This window comes from Diaphorina citri, unplaced genomic scaffold (assembly GCF_000475195.1).
Source record: "Diaphorina citri unplaced genomic scaffold, Diaci psyllid genome assembly version 1.1 scaffold10, whole genome shotgun sequence".
NCBI lineage: Eukaryota > Metazoa > Arthropoda > Insecta > Hemiptera > Psyllidae > Diaphorina > Diaphorina citri.
In genome coordinates, this window is record NW_007377449.1 from 173,553 (window position 1) to 190,671 (window position 17,119).

The 17,119-nt window shown below is 37.1% G+C and overlaps 1 protein-coding gene across 1 annotated transcript in view; it reads left to right on the forward strand.

The window, feature by feature from the left end:
• LOC113465929 (zinc finger protein 287-like) overlaps positions 1-2,073 on the forward strand; it is a 4,695-nt gene extending 2,622 nt beyond the window's left edge. The window contains exon 4 of the mRNA XM_026820893.1: positions 2,008-2,073. Within this exon, the coding sequence (XP_026676694.1) occupies positions 2,008-2,073 (66 nt within the window). The remainder of the gene's footprint in view (positions 1-2,007) is intronic.
• Positions 2,074-17,119: the final 15,046 nt, after the last annotated feature.

Here is a 17,119-nt window from a genome sequence, read left to right on the forward strand (position 1 = left end):
GTTTCGGCCTTGCCTTTTCCCCAAGTTTGGCCATGCCTCGGGATGAACTAGCGGGATTCCGGAGCGAAGCGACGGAATTCAGCTAGTCTAATATATAAAAATGAATATTTGTTTGTGTGTGTGTTTATTCGAACTTTATGCCTGGCCAAACCGCTCATCCGATTGCTTGATTGCTATGAAACTTTGTCAACTTATTGCTTGCACTCGACCAATGTAATCTTCGATACCCGGTAGCATGGTCATTCCTTTGTCCTGGTGACCATTTGGGCTGGTTCAGTAGGTATGTAGATATTTTTATTTTGACCAAGACATGAAACATAGGTAAGTTGGAGAAGTATTTTGTATTGATTTTTGAATGATGAATCTACCAGACCTACTTATCTCTGTTTTTGATGTTTGTCTTGTAAGAAATATTAGACATGTTGATTGTACTTGTGCTAGAACAAGAACTACCTACCTGAGCAGGGGAACAAAAAGTCCAACAATTACAAAACAAAATGACCTAGCGCTGTATTTAGTTTATAGAGATTTTAGACTTGTTCGTTCTCGGAACGGCTGGCTTTCTCATATCCTGTTTTCCTTCTCTCTTTGATTTCGGGATGATAAGACCTTTATCAGTTACAGTTCCCTCTGTCAAACCTCTTAAAAAAATGTTTTTAAACTAGGGTAGAAAATATCCGTATAATTCACTATATGGATATACAATTTTTCGGACCTCAAGTTCGAATATCCATGGACTTCTGACCCTTTAGACTATACTTTCATCCTAGCCAAAAGGCTGAGAAGCGATTGGCCCTTTGCTTGCCGCGCCACTCTCTCTCTCTCTCTCCCTCCCTCCCTCCCTCCCTCCTTACACTATCCGCTTAAGGCCAGAAGTCCTGTTACGGCAACAATCCAATAAAGCTAGGTACCTAATCTTTACTGACATAGTCATTAGTTAACCACACGCGACGTTGCTTAACTTCAGTGATCCACCGATAACTGGTACAACGTTGAGTCGTAAGGCCGCTGACAGGTATAAATTCTCAACCTTCTTTTTCACTTTTTTTATGAATCCTTACAATATTGCGACAAAAATATCAACAATTGAATAAAAAAATTCCGTTCATTTGAAAGGTTACAAGCGGATTTTTGTCCTCAAATTCAGCAAAAAAATTTCAGTTGGTTATAGGTGCCTAAGTTTACAGAGACCAACATATTTTTCTTCTCAAGAACCGACATTTGTTAAGATCCAAAGACTGGTTCACATTTTGGACAGGTTTTTATCAGAGATATTTCTGTACTAAGTAGGTACCTACTTAAAGTACATAATACCTACATGTGTAGTTATTTCAGGTTTTCAGGTATGCTCATTCCCTAACAAAATGTCCTGAGATTAATTCTTAACAGTGAAGTTCTTGATCTGCTGAGAGTTAGGAACTGTCTTATGCTCTTATTATCAGAATATTCATTCTCGTGTACAAAACAGTGGCGTGTATTAACTGTGGTGAAAAGAAATAGCTGTAGGCACTTAAAAGAAGAAGAAGAGGAAATTAAACAACTACTGTCAAAATAAAGTCGTGTGGATTTGGACAGAGTGTGACCAACTGACCATACTTCCTTAGTGCATAGTTGCATACCTACCCTAAATTTTAAAATGTCCACTACTCATTTCTAAAATTCTCTGTGACACCCCCAAAAGAGATGAGAAAAAGTGCAAATATGGAAATTCATTATCATTACAATATTATTGCCGCTGGAAATTTCAAATTTTAGGGTATGGTCACACTCTGTCAAAAGCCACTCACATGTCCAGATTGTCCAGTCACTCACTTTTACGGTATTTTATTTAAACACGCAGACTCAGTTCAGACATGAAGACTGCCCGACTGTATGTACTAGGGTTGCCAACTTTTTTTTCGGCATATACGGTACAAACTAGCAAAATGGTGAAAAAATACGGATTTCCCGATAGAGTTCACACCTAACAAATAAGTTATTTTAGCTTATTCTTTTACCTTTTCCCAGGAGATTGGTAAGCAAGCGGAGCACAACATCATAGTGCTTGTGGAGTTTGCCATCGTTCAATGGTAAAGGGTCTTTTACAAAATATTCAGAGTTAAAGGACCTCTTACTGACCTTCCTATAACATAGAACCCTGCTATCAGAAGTCTTATTACAGTCATAACGGATATAAGTGTCATGGTGACATTAGCCGCCCACTAGTATTTCTGACTAATGCTGTCATCCTATAAAATTTACGTAATCCCCATGTCATGAAAAGGCTTGGACCCACAATCAGATAAGACCCCCCAAAATAAATAAAAAAAAGTGTTCATAAAAAAAGTGATTTTGATAATAATCGAGGTTGATAAGACCCGGATTGATAAAATAATGGAAATTGTAGCAATGTTTCCAGCTCAAAATGCCGGGTTAGATTTGATTTTTGATTTGGGACCTCTAAATTTAGCCGCATCACGTGATTCCGTGAGTGGACAGTGGCGGCTCAGCAGGGGAACAAAAAGTCCAACAATTTCAAAACAAAATGACCTAGCGCTGTTTTATAGAGATTTTAGACTTGTTCGTTCTCGGAACGGCTGGCTTTCTCATATCCTGTTTTCTTTCTCTCTTTGATTTCGGGATGATAAGACCATAGCAGTTACAGTTCCCTCTGTCAAACCTCTAAAAAAATGTTTAATTTGAACTAGGGTAGAAAATATCCGGATAATTCACAATATGGATAGACAATTTTTCGGACCTCAAGTTCGGATATCCATGGACTTCTGACCCTTTAGACTATACTTTCATCCTAGCCAAAAGGCCGAGAAGCGATTGGCCCTTTGCTTGCCGCGCCACTCTCTCTCTCTCTCTCTCTCTCCTTACACTATCCGCTTAAGGCCAGAAGTCCTGTTACGCCAACAATCCAATAAAGCTAGGTACCTAATCTTTACTGACATAGTCATCAGTTAACCACACGCGACGTTGCTTAACTTCAGTGATCCACCGATAACTGGTACAACGTTGAGTCGTAAGGCCGCTGACAGGTATAAATTAGTAAGTACCTACTACTAGTTTCCACCCGAATAACGCCGTGAAGGGGAAATCAATTAAATTATGTGATGTTAATGTTATTATGCTACAAAGTAGGTACACACCGTCAGGTGTTTTACATCACGACATAATTTCCCACATTGCTCACTCATTGAATAATTATGTTTTGTTCAGCCTCAGTTTCCTACTGTAATCTTGTCACAACCACTAATATTGAAATAATAGAATTGTAATTTTGACATCTCCACCAATATTGGAATACATAGAAATAGAAATGTGACTTTTATATCACCACTAACATTGGGATAGAAATGTAATTTTGACATCTCCACCAATAGTGAAATAGAATATTGTAATTTTGACATATCTCCACTAACATTGGGATAGAAATGTAATTTTGACATCTCCACTAGCACTAATATTGGGATGGAAAATAATGTGACATCTCCAACATAATTCTGCGACATCCACCAATATTTTGGAACACGAGAAAAAATAATTAATTGTCTCCAACATCTTTGAGATCTTCAGGGAGAGCTTTTTAAGTGTATTCATTTTAGTCCGTTCGACTATAGGGTCCTTTTTAGTTAGTCCTTACAGTTAAAAGGAATGTTATTTGGAATGAATATTCCAGTCGAGGAAGTAAGTCATTAGGAGCGATGAGTAATCTCATAACAATACTGGAAAACACTCTAGCTATCGACTTATGCTTATTAGTCTTATTACATTACTTACTATTACTTACCTAGTAAGTTATGTATAAAATTACTGACCTACCTTTTTACTATGCTGAGCTTAAAATAGAATAAATACCTACCACCTTACGATAAGATTCTTGTCTTACTGCGAATAAGATGGTGTTAAAATTAACGAAGATAATTTTGTGTGTCGGTTATTCTTAGGTATTTCATTTCATAACACATGCCTTAATTTTCAGAACGCAAGAGCTAATTAGGGCTTTGACTGACTTCTTGGGGTTATTAAAGGTCGTAGGTATATATCATCCTCGATTTCTATCGAAAATAAATAATTATGTATATTATTTTTATTAATATCTTTGATACCTTCCTCTTCTACCTACCTAATTCTTTATCACTGCAATAGATCGAAGTCATAGACATACATATTTAGATGCAAATACCTACCCATACATAGAAATAGAAACGCATAAGTAGCTATTTCCAACTACTTAGGTGGTGTCTATTAAGTATTAAGTCATTGAGAAATATCAATATTTATTTTAATTATTTAATGTAATTGACATTAACCCTTACATGCGCAGAGTGCAAACATGCGGGCGGGTTAAGAATGTCCAAGTGTTTTTTTCCCCCCAGTCCTGAAAGTACGGATACTTATTGTGTTTAATTTAATAGATAATTAGATAATACACTAAAATAACTTAACTTTATACTATGATATAACCTATTTCCATTAACTGCGATCATGACTATACATTTTTACGAATTTCCCACTCCCGAATTTCGCTCTAAACAGAGCAAGAGGTTAATCTCGAGTGGGTAAAGAAGTTACTAGTTCCAGCCAGTATTTCTGGCACCTAACTCTGTCAATCACAGGTCGTCATATCTCTGTCTTATCTAAAGCGTTACTGTCAGACCAATTTCCCTATAGGTCCCACGCTAGGAAGTAGAAAATAGACATACGAGGTTGATCCTTTAAGTCCGAGGAATGACTCTTCTATGGCCGATCGTACCACTGAGAGTTAACACAGCGTCAAGGGTTTCCTTTGACGTCAACACAGAGTGCAAACATGCGGGCGGGTTAAGAATGTCCAAGTGTTTTTCCCCCCCAGTCCTTAAAGTACGGATACTTATTGTGTTTAATTTAATAGATAATTAGATAATACACGAAAATAACTTAACTTTATACTATGATTTAACCTATTTCCATTAACTGCGATCATGACTATACATTTTTACGAATTTCCCACTCCCGAATTTCGCTCTAAACGGAGCAAGAGGTTAATCTCGAGTGGGTAAAGAAGTTACTAGTTCCAACTCTGTCAATCACAGGTCGTCATCTCTCTATCTTATCTAAAGCGTTACTGTCAGACCAATTTCCCTATAGGTCCCACGCTAGGAAGTAGAAAATAGACATACGAGGTCGATCCTTTAAGTCCGAGGAATGACTCTTCTATGGCCGATCGTACCACTGAGAGTTAACACAGCGTCAAGGGTTTCCTTTGACGTCAACCACTTAATTTTCTCTTTAATCTAAATACATATTATATTCAAGGCAGTAAAATTATACTATTTTTCACCTGAAAATTTTACACAACCAGGTAATTCTAAATACGATGTAGGTAACACAAATTGGAACATTCAGATTTCGGAGTAAGACCAAATCTTGAACTAAAAATATGTTAACGCATTAGTATTTAGCTATTTAGGTAGGTATTAGCTATTTCCTTTATTCCTGGAACCTGTGGAAGCGATTAGTCTATTCGACGATTTCAGCTGTCAATAACTTCACAACGCCTGCCCTACTTCGACATATCTGACTAAAACAACAGGTAAAATACTACAGCAGGTACTTAGTTAAACAGGTATTATAAGAGCTAAAACACTGTGTACCTATACACTATGGGAAATCCTTAATTCCAACTTGAGTCATTAAAAATACACGCATGAATTGCCAACGTACAGCTCGTAGGTTCCGTAGGCTTTGGGTAGTAGGTACCAAGTATCAGTCAGTCACCTCCTCAGGCATTAAGTTCCTGAGGTAAGGAACGTTGCATATTTTTACAGTCCAGATTCTACAGAGCTATTTAAAATTCGGTATATATTTTGCCTGAAGCCTGTTACACACGCTGGGCTTTTTCTTACGATCTTATCGTATAGAAAAATCGTACATGTTTACGTAATTCTAATGGTCACCTATTCGGATAATAACCACGAGCAACGCTCCTTATCCTAGTGATCCATTGGAGACTGATGCATTTAACGTGCTATCGCCTCTGACTTAAAGTTCGCTCCGGGTGGGAAGCAAACCCACGACCTAGCGCTTACGATGCAGGCGCGCTACCGTCCAAGCCAAGCCTCGAAGGCTTCTTGTTATTCACAAAAAGCCCACTCCGAGGCTTAGGTGCTTAGGTGTAGGGGCAAACAACCCAAAAGGACCCTACGATGCGGACGCGCTACCCTCCAAGTTAAGCCTCAGAATTGGGCTTCTTGTCATACACAAAAAGCCCACTCCAATTCTTAGGTGCTTAGGTGTAGGGGCAAACAGCCCTAAATGGTGGGTTAAGCTTCTACCAATCTACCCTCCAAGCTAACTAGTCTGACATGTTCTAGACAGCTCTAGCTTACACCTTAACACCACGGGTACCTAGGAGACCCAGGAAAGTGACTGGTATTGTACCAGTCTATGATTTATGTTAGTATTATTTTAGGTAGGTATTAGCTATTTCCTTTATTCCTGGAACCTGGAAGCGATTAGTCTATTGAGTCTATTCGACGATTTCAGTTGTCAATAACTTCATAACGCCTGCCCTACTTCGACATATCTGACTAAAACAACAGGTAAAATACTACAGCAGGTGAGCAGGTACTTAGTTAAACAGGTATTATAAGAGCTAAAACACTGTGTACCTATACACTATGGGAAATCCTTAATTCCAACTTGAGTCATTAAAAATACACGCATGAATTGCCAACGTATAGTTCGTAGGTTCCGTAGGCTTTGGGTAGTAGGTACCAGGTATCAGTCAGTCACCTCCTGAGGCTTTCATTTCCTGAGGTAAGGAATGTTGCACATTTTAATAGTCTAAATTCTATAGAACCATTTAAAATTCGGTTCAGATTTTGCCTGAAGCCTTGTTAAACACGCTGGACTTTTTTTACGATCTTAACGTATAGAAAAATTGTACCTTTAGACCCAATACTGATGGTCACCTATTCGCATAACAACCACGAGCAACGCTCCTTAACTTCAGTGATCTATTGTTAACCTACGTACCGCTGACTAAAAGTTCGCTCCGGGCAGGAAGCAAACCCACGACCTAGCGCTTACGATGCAGACGCGTTACCAAGCTAAACTTCGAAGTGGACTCCTTGTGATTTTGACTGATGTCTCAGTCTGCAATTCTTGTCATATACAAAAAGCCCACTCCGAGGCTTAGGTGTAGGGGCAAACAGCCCTATAAATGATGGGTTAAGCTTCTACCAATCTACCCTCCAAGCTAACTAGTCTGACATCTTCTAGACAGCTCTAGCTTACACCTTAACACCACGGGTACCTAGGAGACCCAGGAAAGTGACTGGTATTGTACCAGTCTATGATTTATGCACTTCCTCATCCGGCTAAGTCTACCATAGACTTAAACCAGATAGAGGAACTCAGCAGACCTAATCCGTTAGGTTTAAGAAATGATGTCGGGGGATATAGATAGGTACCTGTAGTTACTAGATAGTAGTCTACGCCATTCATATGTGAACTCTCTGGTACTCTACAGTGAGTTCAGATAAAATTAGCCCGTTTTAATAGCTAGATAAGTAGATAGCTGCGTTTTAAACCTAGAGTGTCCTAAAGCACCTATTTCAGGGAATACTCTTGTGGAGGTCCCGCTTTCAATTCCAGCAAAACGACTTGGCTTTGCTTGTTGGTTTAACCCAGATTATTGTCATAACAGAACCTGTATATGTATGTATTTATCTATCCTAGACTGAACGATCCAAGTACTTTATTTATTTACAAATGTAGAAAATATGAGTTTTTCCCTCAGTTTGACGTGAAATATGGCTGAAATTGGACGTAGGTGTGCTCAGCAGAAGAGATGTAGAAAACACTTGTGTAAATACGAATATATTATCATATCAACCTACATAAAAATAATCATAATGTATTTCAGGGAATACTCGGCTTCGCGAGGCAGGATTTCATTTCGTTTCATTTGTTTTATATCTATTTTATTTATTTACTTTTTCTTACAATTTTACAAGTATAGGTACTTTATTTACATAGCTTGCTCGCGTAGGACTGTTTTGTTTGAGCTTAATCTTATGGTCTCCCTCTCATTGAAGTATCTTGTGGTGTGCGGTTGTTGGGATTCGAACCTCGGTCCTTTCAGTTATGAATCCAATACCTTAGCAACTGCTCTAGAGTCCTCCCTGATTTAATTTTACATCACTGCACGCAGTGCGTTGTGGAGGACCCGCTTTCAATTCCAGCAAAACGACTTGGCTTTGCTTGTTGGATTATTAACCCAGATTATTGTCATAACAGAACCTGTATATGTATGTATTTATCTATCCTAGACTGAACGATCCAAGTACTTTATTTATTTACCGAACTTTATCCTGGCCAAACCGCTCATCCGCTTGCTATGAAACTTTGTCAACTTATTTCTTGCACTCCCGTTAAGGTTATAGGCTATTTTCCGGTTCGTTTTTGTTAAGCTACGCCGAGCAAGACCACTAAATGGATGAGTGACATGAGCCTAAATCTAATATATAAAAATGAATATTTGTTTGTGAGTGTGTTTATTCGAACTTTATGCCTGGCCAAACCGCTCATCCGATTGCTTGATTGCTATGAAACTTTGTCAACTTATTGCTTGCACTCCCATGAAGGTTATATATAGGCTATTTTCCGGTTCGTTTTTGTTAAGCTACGCCGAGCAAGACCACTAAATGGATGAGTGACATGAACGGCCATGCCTTTAAGGACTTATTAGCTGAAATCCGGAGCGAAGCGACGGATTTCGGCTAGTAATTAAATAAAAGAGCCCTTTACCCAGGAAGTAATCCACTACAATATTGTCCATGCCTTGGCTGGGATTCGAACTAAATAAAAGAGCCCTTTACCCAGGAAGTAATCCACTACAATATTGTCCATGCCTTGGCTGGGATTCGAACCAGCAACTTCCTGATTATCAGGCGAGTGCTTGACCACTGTGCTACCTGGGTAGAAGTTCTGGTTGGTGCCGAAAAAAGTTCTTGTTCTGTTCAAAAATTGTACCTACTTAGCAAAAGGATTTGATTAGCTATCTATCTCAGATTTTCATATACGAAAAACCTAAAATATTTGTATAAAAGTCCCTACCCCATACAAATACTTGCTTCTTCTCATTAGCTACTTGATAGTTCTTGTTTTTTTCCAAAATGACTAATGAGGTATACCTACTTACCTATGTAAGTAGATTACCCACTCGTAATTTGATTAGCATTTCCTCTTGGAATCGAAAAACCTAAAATATTTGTATAAAAGCCCCTACCCCATACAAATACTTGCTTCTTCTCATTAGCTACTTGATAGTTCTTGTTTTTTCCAAAATGACTAATGAGGTATACCTACTTACCTATGTAAGTAGATTACCCACTCGTAATTTGATTAGCATTTCCTCTTGGAAAAAAAAACGAAATAAATTCGACTGAATTTAAAATCGAAAAAAAGATCTCCATCTACATTCTACACATAAAGTATCATATAGGTTCCTACCTACCTGTAATATTAATTCCTATTCATATCTACATATTTTCAGGTTTTAAATAGGTACCTAGATAATTCATCCAATTAATTTCGTGCAAACTCAAAGATTTTCTCAAATAGTTTCACTTGTTTAACATCCTACGAAGTTAGCTAAGGTACATTAACAAGAGTGTTGTAATTTTAATAATTACAACAGAATTACTATTACATATTTCATTATTAAATGCCTTATAATTTATTATAAACTTTCAACAGAAATTCCTACACCTAATGAATTATTGTCTCACGTTAATTTACTTCATTCTTCATAGATTGTTAAAGTAATCGAGAACAAAAAAAAAAAATCTCAACCTTCTTTTTCACTTTTTTTTTATGAATCCTTACAATATTGCGACAAAAATATCAACAATTGAATTAAAAAATTCCGTTCATTTGAAAGGTTACAAGCGGATTTTTGTCCTCAAATTCAGCAAAAAAAATCTCAGTTATAGGTGCCTAAGTTTACAGAGACCAACATATTTTTCTTCTCAAGAACCGACATTTGTTAGGATCCAAAGACTGGTTCACATTTTGGACAGGTTTTTATCAGAGATATTTCTGTACTAAGTAGGTACCTAATACCTACTTAAAGTACATAATACCTATGTAGTTATTTCAGGTATGCTCATTCCCTAACAAAATGTCCTGAGATTAATTCTTAACAGTGAAGTTCTTGATCTGCTGAGAGTTAGGAACTGTCTTGTGCTCTTATTATCAGAATATTCATTCTCGTGTATAAAACAGTGGCGTGTATAACTGTAGTGAAAAGAAATAGCTGTAGGCACTTAAGAAGAAGAAGAAGAAGAAGAAGAAGAAGAAGAAGAAGAAGAAGAAGAAGAAGAAGAAGAAGAGGAAATGAAATAACTACTGTCAAAATAAAATCGTGTGGATTTGGACAGAGTGTGACCAACTGACCATACTTCCTTAGTGCATAGTTGCATACCTACCCTAAATTTTAAAATGTCCACTACCACTACTTATTTCTAAAATTCTCTGTGACACCCCCAAAAGAGATGAGAAAAAGTGGAAATATGGAAATTCATTATCATTACAATATTATTGCCGCTGGAAATTTCAAATTTTAGGGTATGGTCACACTCTGTCAAAAGCCACTTACATGTCCAGATTGTCCAGTCACTCACTTTTACGGTATTTTATTTAAACACCCAGACTCAGTTCAGACATGAAGACTGCCCAGACTGTATGTACTCATGAAAGATATTATGAACATCATTTTATAGGACGGTGCATAAGATGTAGACTTGTGTACTTACAAGTTGAAATGCTCTGTACCTCAATGAAAAACGTTTAATCATTTATACATATTATGTAGTTTATGTAGGTACTCATGAAAGATCTATAATCATAATACAATGTAGGTAGAGAAGAGTAGGTACCCCGTTAGAAATAGTATTATACCTACTCATTGAAAATATTTTTTGTTAATCATAATACAATGTAGGTAGAGAAGAGTAGGTACCCCGTTAGAAATAGTATTATACCTACTCATTGAAAATATTTTTTGTTTCCAATAATGTGAGGTTGAAAAGGGACTTCCGTTTCCAAGTATAATCACGGGCCCAAATTCTTGGAAACAATAACTAATAGCTATTATGCATTAAAATTGCAGTAGGTACCTACCTACCTAACTACTCGTAATATAAGTAGATAGGTAGGTACTTGGAAATTTGATCTAGAGAAAAATTGCATAGGTCTGTGTACCATGGATCCATGCTTTTATTCCTGATGAACCCACATAAAAAATAAAAAAAAAAAAAACACTTAGAATATCACATTTCAAGTGTAAAATTGTAAATTCAACTAATAAACACACCAAAAGAAGTATTATGCAATTGATTATATTGATAGGTAACATCAGCTAACCTTGTATTGATATAGGAACTCGTAAATATTGGTAAGCCTGGTAGGTATATTTATTAAGCCTGGCCTACCTACCTACTCGTATTATATGTAGGTATGTATAGGTAGTTCTATTAGGTAGGTACTTGGAAAATTCATCTAGAGAAAAATTGCATAGGTCAAAGTACCACGGATCCATGCTTTTATTCCTGATGAACCCACATAAAAAAAAAAAAAACACTTTTAGAATATAACATTTCCAAGTGTAAAATTGTAAATTCAACTAATAAACACACCATAAGCACACCAAAAGAAGTATTATGCAATTGATGATATTGATAGGTAACATCAGCTAACCTTGTATTGATATAGGAACTCGTAAACATTGGTAAGCCTGGTAGGTATATTTATTAAGCCTGGGAGGTAGGTATATTTGAATATTTGGTAAGCCTGTTATAGTATAGGTACATTCACGGAGTGCCTAACAAATACCAAATTCCTCAGAACCAAAGGGAGCATAACATTGAGTACCTACCTATGTATTGAGCTCGTACAGAGTAGGTACAAGTACCTATTTAATATATATTCTTCAGACTCAGGCATAGGTAATAGGTAGGTAATCTAGGTATCTATAAATAACTTGTCTAAATGTATTTCTTCATTTTCGACAACATACAGCTAATATTCAATAGGTACCTACCTATGTATTGAGCTCGTACAGAGTAGGTACAAGTACCTATTTAATATATATTCTTCAGACTCACGCATAGGTAATAGGTAGGTAATCTAGGTATCTATAAATAACTTGTCTAAATGTATTTCTTCATTTTCGACAACATACAGCTAATATTCCTATACATTCACGTCTAGTAATGATTATGGTGTGCATTGTGTGTTAGAACAATGTACGAGCTATTGAATTCCAACAAATTTCGACAATGCCTATTCTTGATCGATCATTAAAAATCGATAATGATCCATTAGATCGGCGTGTCTGGCATACCATTCCCGAGATATACGAGGTCCGACAATAAAGTTCCCGGAATGCCCCCATAGCTCCACACATGCTACACATAGAGAAACCAAATTTTCCAGAAATGAAGCTCAATCTTTCCTCTCTTTTAAATGTGTGTAATTTCATTATTCTCTGATTAATAGCTAAAGCTAACTATAGTTTTCGTTAGTACCTACATACATACATACATACATATACCAGACCAGAGAGATACGAGTACCTACCCGAGGAGGTACTTGGTGCAAATGGCAACATTCAGTATCTACTTATTTGTGACGTTAAAAAACACATGTAAACACAGGTGGCTGAAAAAAAAATGTGGAACATTTACAGCGGCTGTATTGATAGGTGTATGCCCACACATAATTTACTCATGTAATATTTTACTAACGTGAATTTTTCGAATACATACGGGGTGGTCTGGGAGAGGGTGGCTGGAAACGAATTTCGAGTGTAAATAATTGGGTATTGGAAATATCTGAGTATAGAGCACCTTTTTCCACCCACAATTTACCTTCAAATTATCTAGATTATTGTGTGAATTAAGCTACAAATAGAGAGACCAACAAAATACTTATATATTTTAGGTATGTCTCCTTCCAATTTAAATTTATTAATCTTCTACCCCATTGAATCAGATTATAATATCTGTGTATGGACCACACTGTTTATGCCAAGTGAACTCCACATAACGTAGTAGTAGTAGTAGTAGTAGCATAATTATCATTAACATGTTCAAAGCAGAATCATTAGGTATTGATATTTCGAAGGAAATTATTCACCGAAATTTATATTTTTTATGAATTTATGGAAATAACTTCTCCCCCTCTCTACTTCGGTTTCCAAAAATTTCGTGGAAATTTCCAGAGAAATCATAAAAAAACGTGTGTTTCATAGCCATTTGTGTTTCGTAGCAAAGAAACAACTGCTACATTAGACTCGTGTGGTCTGTGTCGTAGCACGCCCATCCCGTAGTGTATTCCTCATCAGATGGGCGAGAAGGATCTCTCTCCCATTGAGGTGCTGGTTGACACGACAAAACCAGAAAGTAACCTGTTTAAATATTTGCAATCGAAATTATTGTGCAATTTTTTTGTTGATGGGGGAATCGAACCCGGGACCTTCTGCATTGCAAGAGAGCGCGATACCGGGCTAACTGTCCCCCAGAGAATTATTTTGTAAGAGGACATTTTAATGGGATTGTTGGGGAATTCCCATTTCCAAATTGGTGTTAAATTATCTCCACACGACAAGAATGTGTGATTTATTGCTCAGCTTTGCAATTTTTTGTTGATTGGGGAATCGAACCCGGGACCTTCTGCATTGCAAGAGAGCGCGATACCGGGCTAACCGTCCCCCAGAGAATTATTTTGTAAGAGGACATTTTGATGGGATTGTTGGGGAATTCCCATTTCCAAATTGGTGTTAAATTATCTCCACACGACAAGAATGTGTGATTTATTGCTCCGCTTTGCACTTCGGATTATATTGGATGCGAACTTTTTGCTTTGTAGGTGAGAGTTGTAAGGGAATCAGGGAAGAGATATTTTGTGGAGAAAAAATGGTGATTATCAACCTTTTTCAGAACAATGCATCCAGATATTACCGAATTAAGTTAATCAAGTTGCAGTAAAATGGGGGTACTCTTCGTAGACGCTTAACCCATCCTTTAGGGTTGTTTGCCCTTTGACTTTGGGGGTACCCTTATTCTTTTTGGTGGTGCCTTACCCCAGGTTGATCCAGCTCTAAATGGCATTATTCCTCTCCTAAAATCCTAACCTATTTGTCACCTCCTAACCAAATAACTTGACAATTATGTCACTAAATACCACCAGCTTAACCCATCCTTTAGGGCTGTTTGCCTTTTGACTTTGGGGGTACCCTAATTCTTTCTGTGGTGCCTTACCCCAGGTTGATCCAGCCCTAAATGGCATTATTCCTCTCCTAAAATCCTAACCTATTTGTCACCTCCTAACCAAATAACTTGACAATTATGTCACTAAATACCACCGAACAACACTGTCACCAAAGTAGGTACCGTGGGACTTTACACACACCTTCACCCAGCACTGCATAGGAACCTTCATTCATTCACCAGTGTCACAACAACCTTCACCACTGTCACAAATTAATCACATTATCACACGAGCCCATTTATTCCATCACTGCTTCATTTTATCATGATTTATCATTACCGACCATGCTGCTGGAAATTCCGTCTGGGTACCCCATTTAGTAATCACTCCCTACAGAACTAAAAGGTGACATTAAATAATACAAATTTACTAAGCGTGTGAAGGGCATCCACTGACGAAAAACGCCGACCCCGTCTGTACACAAAGTGATGTTATAAGAAATTATTATGTATCATAAAGGTTCATTTTATCATGCTTTATCATTACCGACCATGCTGCTGGAAATTCCGTCTGGGTACCCCATTTAGTAATCACTCCCTACAGAAATAAAAGGTGACATTAAATAATACAAATTTACTAAGCGTGTGAAGGGCATCCACTGACGAAAAACGCCGACCCCGTCTGTACACGGGGAAAGGCGAAGAAAAAGAAGAAGATTAAATAATACAAAGTAATAAGTAAATATCAAAACATACCTACCTAAAAGAAAAAAAGAAAAAAAAAAAAAAAAAAAAAAAAGCAAGAAAAAAGATTTTTTTGCAATTTTTTTTGCAAAATGGCCCATTTTTTGCCAAATATAGGTCACTCTTATGGGAACCCCTATTTTTTATTTAATTTTTGGAATCAGCATAAAATTTTAATTGAAAAATTTTTCACTCGAAAAAATTTGCTCTACAAAAATTTGCACAAATCGCGATTTTGTGTGCGTCAGTGACCCCAGATTTGATGAACAACGCAGTTGGTCCTGAGTTAGAGCGAAGAATGCCTTACTGTGTACAAACAGATGGATCTCATTTTGAACAGCTTTTATAAATTTGTTTGTTGTTGTTGATTGTTGTTGAAATAGTTAAGTGAATAATACAAAAACTAAAGAAATAATTAAGAAATTGTTTTTCTTTCTCACAGTGTACAGAATTTTTGTAGAGCAAATTTTTTCGAGTGAATACATTTTTTCAATTAAAATTTTATGCTGATTCCAAAAATTAATTAAAAAATGGGGGTTCCCATAAGAGTGACCTATGTTTGGCAAAAAATGGGCCGTTTTGCAAAAAAAATTGCAAATTTAAAAAATGCCATTTTAATCATCAAAATTTCATCTACATGATGCCGTTTATTTCATTCCTTAATTCCCAGCCGTTTCTGAGATATAAGCGTGGTTCGCAAATCACGAACCACCCTGTATAGTGTGCAAGTCACCCATCCATTTATTGGCCTTCCTTGGCGTAGCTTAACATAGGTAACGCTAAAACCGGTCTTAAATGATCGGCTGAAGTGTTATCTAAAACTTTCTCGCTTTGAGTTCATAGGTCGTCGCGACAAATTTCATGATCAGAGCTCATTTGTGTGAGAAAATGTGAAAAAAATCCCCCAAAAACTCAGTTTTTTTGGTTTTTTGGCTTTATGGTTTTCTGGACAAAATTTGCACCACCATTTCCGTGATCCTGGTAAAAAGACCTTTAATTTGATATATAGGTCGACCAGGTTTGGATAAGTCCTTCTATGGGAACAGACAGACAGACTGACAGACGGACAGACTGACAGACGACACCGAAGCGAATACAATAGTCCGTCCCTTATAGGTACCTTTTTATTACTGTTGTAATAATAAAGGAAGGACGGACTAAAAAGGAATTTTAATTGTGTTGAGCATTAAATGCTTGTCATCACAAATGTCCTTCCTCGCTTGATAAACTACGCTAAATTTAATGACTTGACTAGGACTGGAACCACCAACCTTTAGATCCAGAGTCCACCGTGCTAACCACTACACCATTGAGGTAGGTTAACAAAAACAGCAAGAACAACAACAACAGGGAAAAAAGTGAAATGCCATTTTCAGTGGATGTGCCACAATTACCGTTTTCGCATACATAGAAAAATAGTCTAAAGGCATCATGACATACGAGTACATACACTTGTGTCTGGCTTTGTGAGCTCATGATGTACTGTTACCATGTTAGTATACCAGTTACTAGTACATTTACTGCTAAATGACGTACAGGCCTGCCCACTTACGTACGATACTCGTTGTTCTGGTATGCAGAAATGTGGTACATATTTTCTTTTCTCTTGAAATCAAAGATCGGATGACAGACGTTTACTAATTGAACTGAATGATCGATCTCAGATTAGATCGGATAAGGTGTACTGTTACCATGTTAGTATACCAGTTACTAGTACATTTACTGCTAAATGACGTACAGTCCTGCCCACTTACGTACGATACTCGTTGTTCTGGTATGCAGAAATGTGGTATTTTCTTTTCTCTTGAAATCAAAGATCGGATGACAGACGTTTACTAATTGAACTGAATGATCGATCTCAGATTAGATCGGATAAGGGGATATAGGCGATAATGGAGGCTTTAATTAATCGTGAAACCTGAGGGCAGTATGTGGTTCTCAGGGCCGTGTTCTGTTCAGCCTCAGCGGGCCCCGGTGTGAACTCCAACTATGAGCCAAGACCACTCCTGGTGACATTTTTTTTTTTTTTTTTTTTTTTTTTCCCAAAGGGGAAAAAAGGTTTTGAGGGTTTGGGGGAAAAGGGGATTTTTTTTTTCCCCAAAACTTACTTATTTTATGCCAGCCTCTTA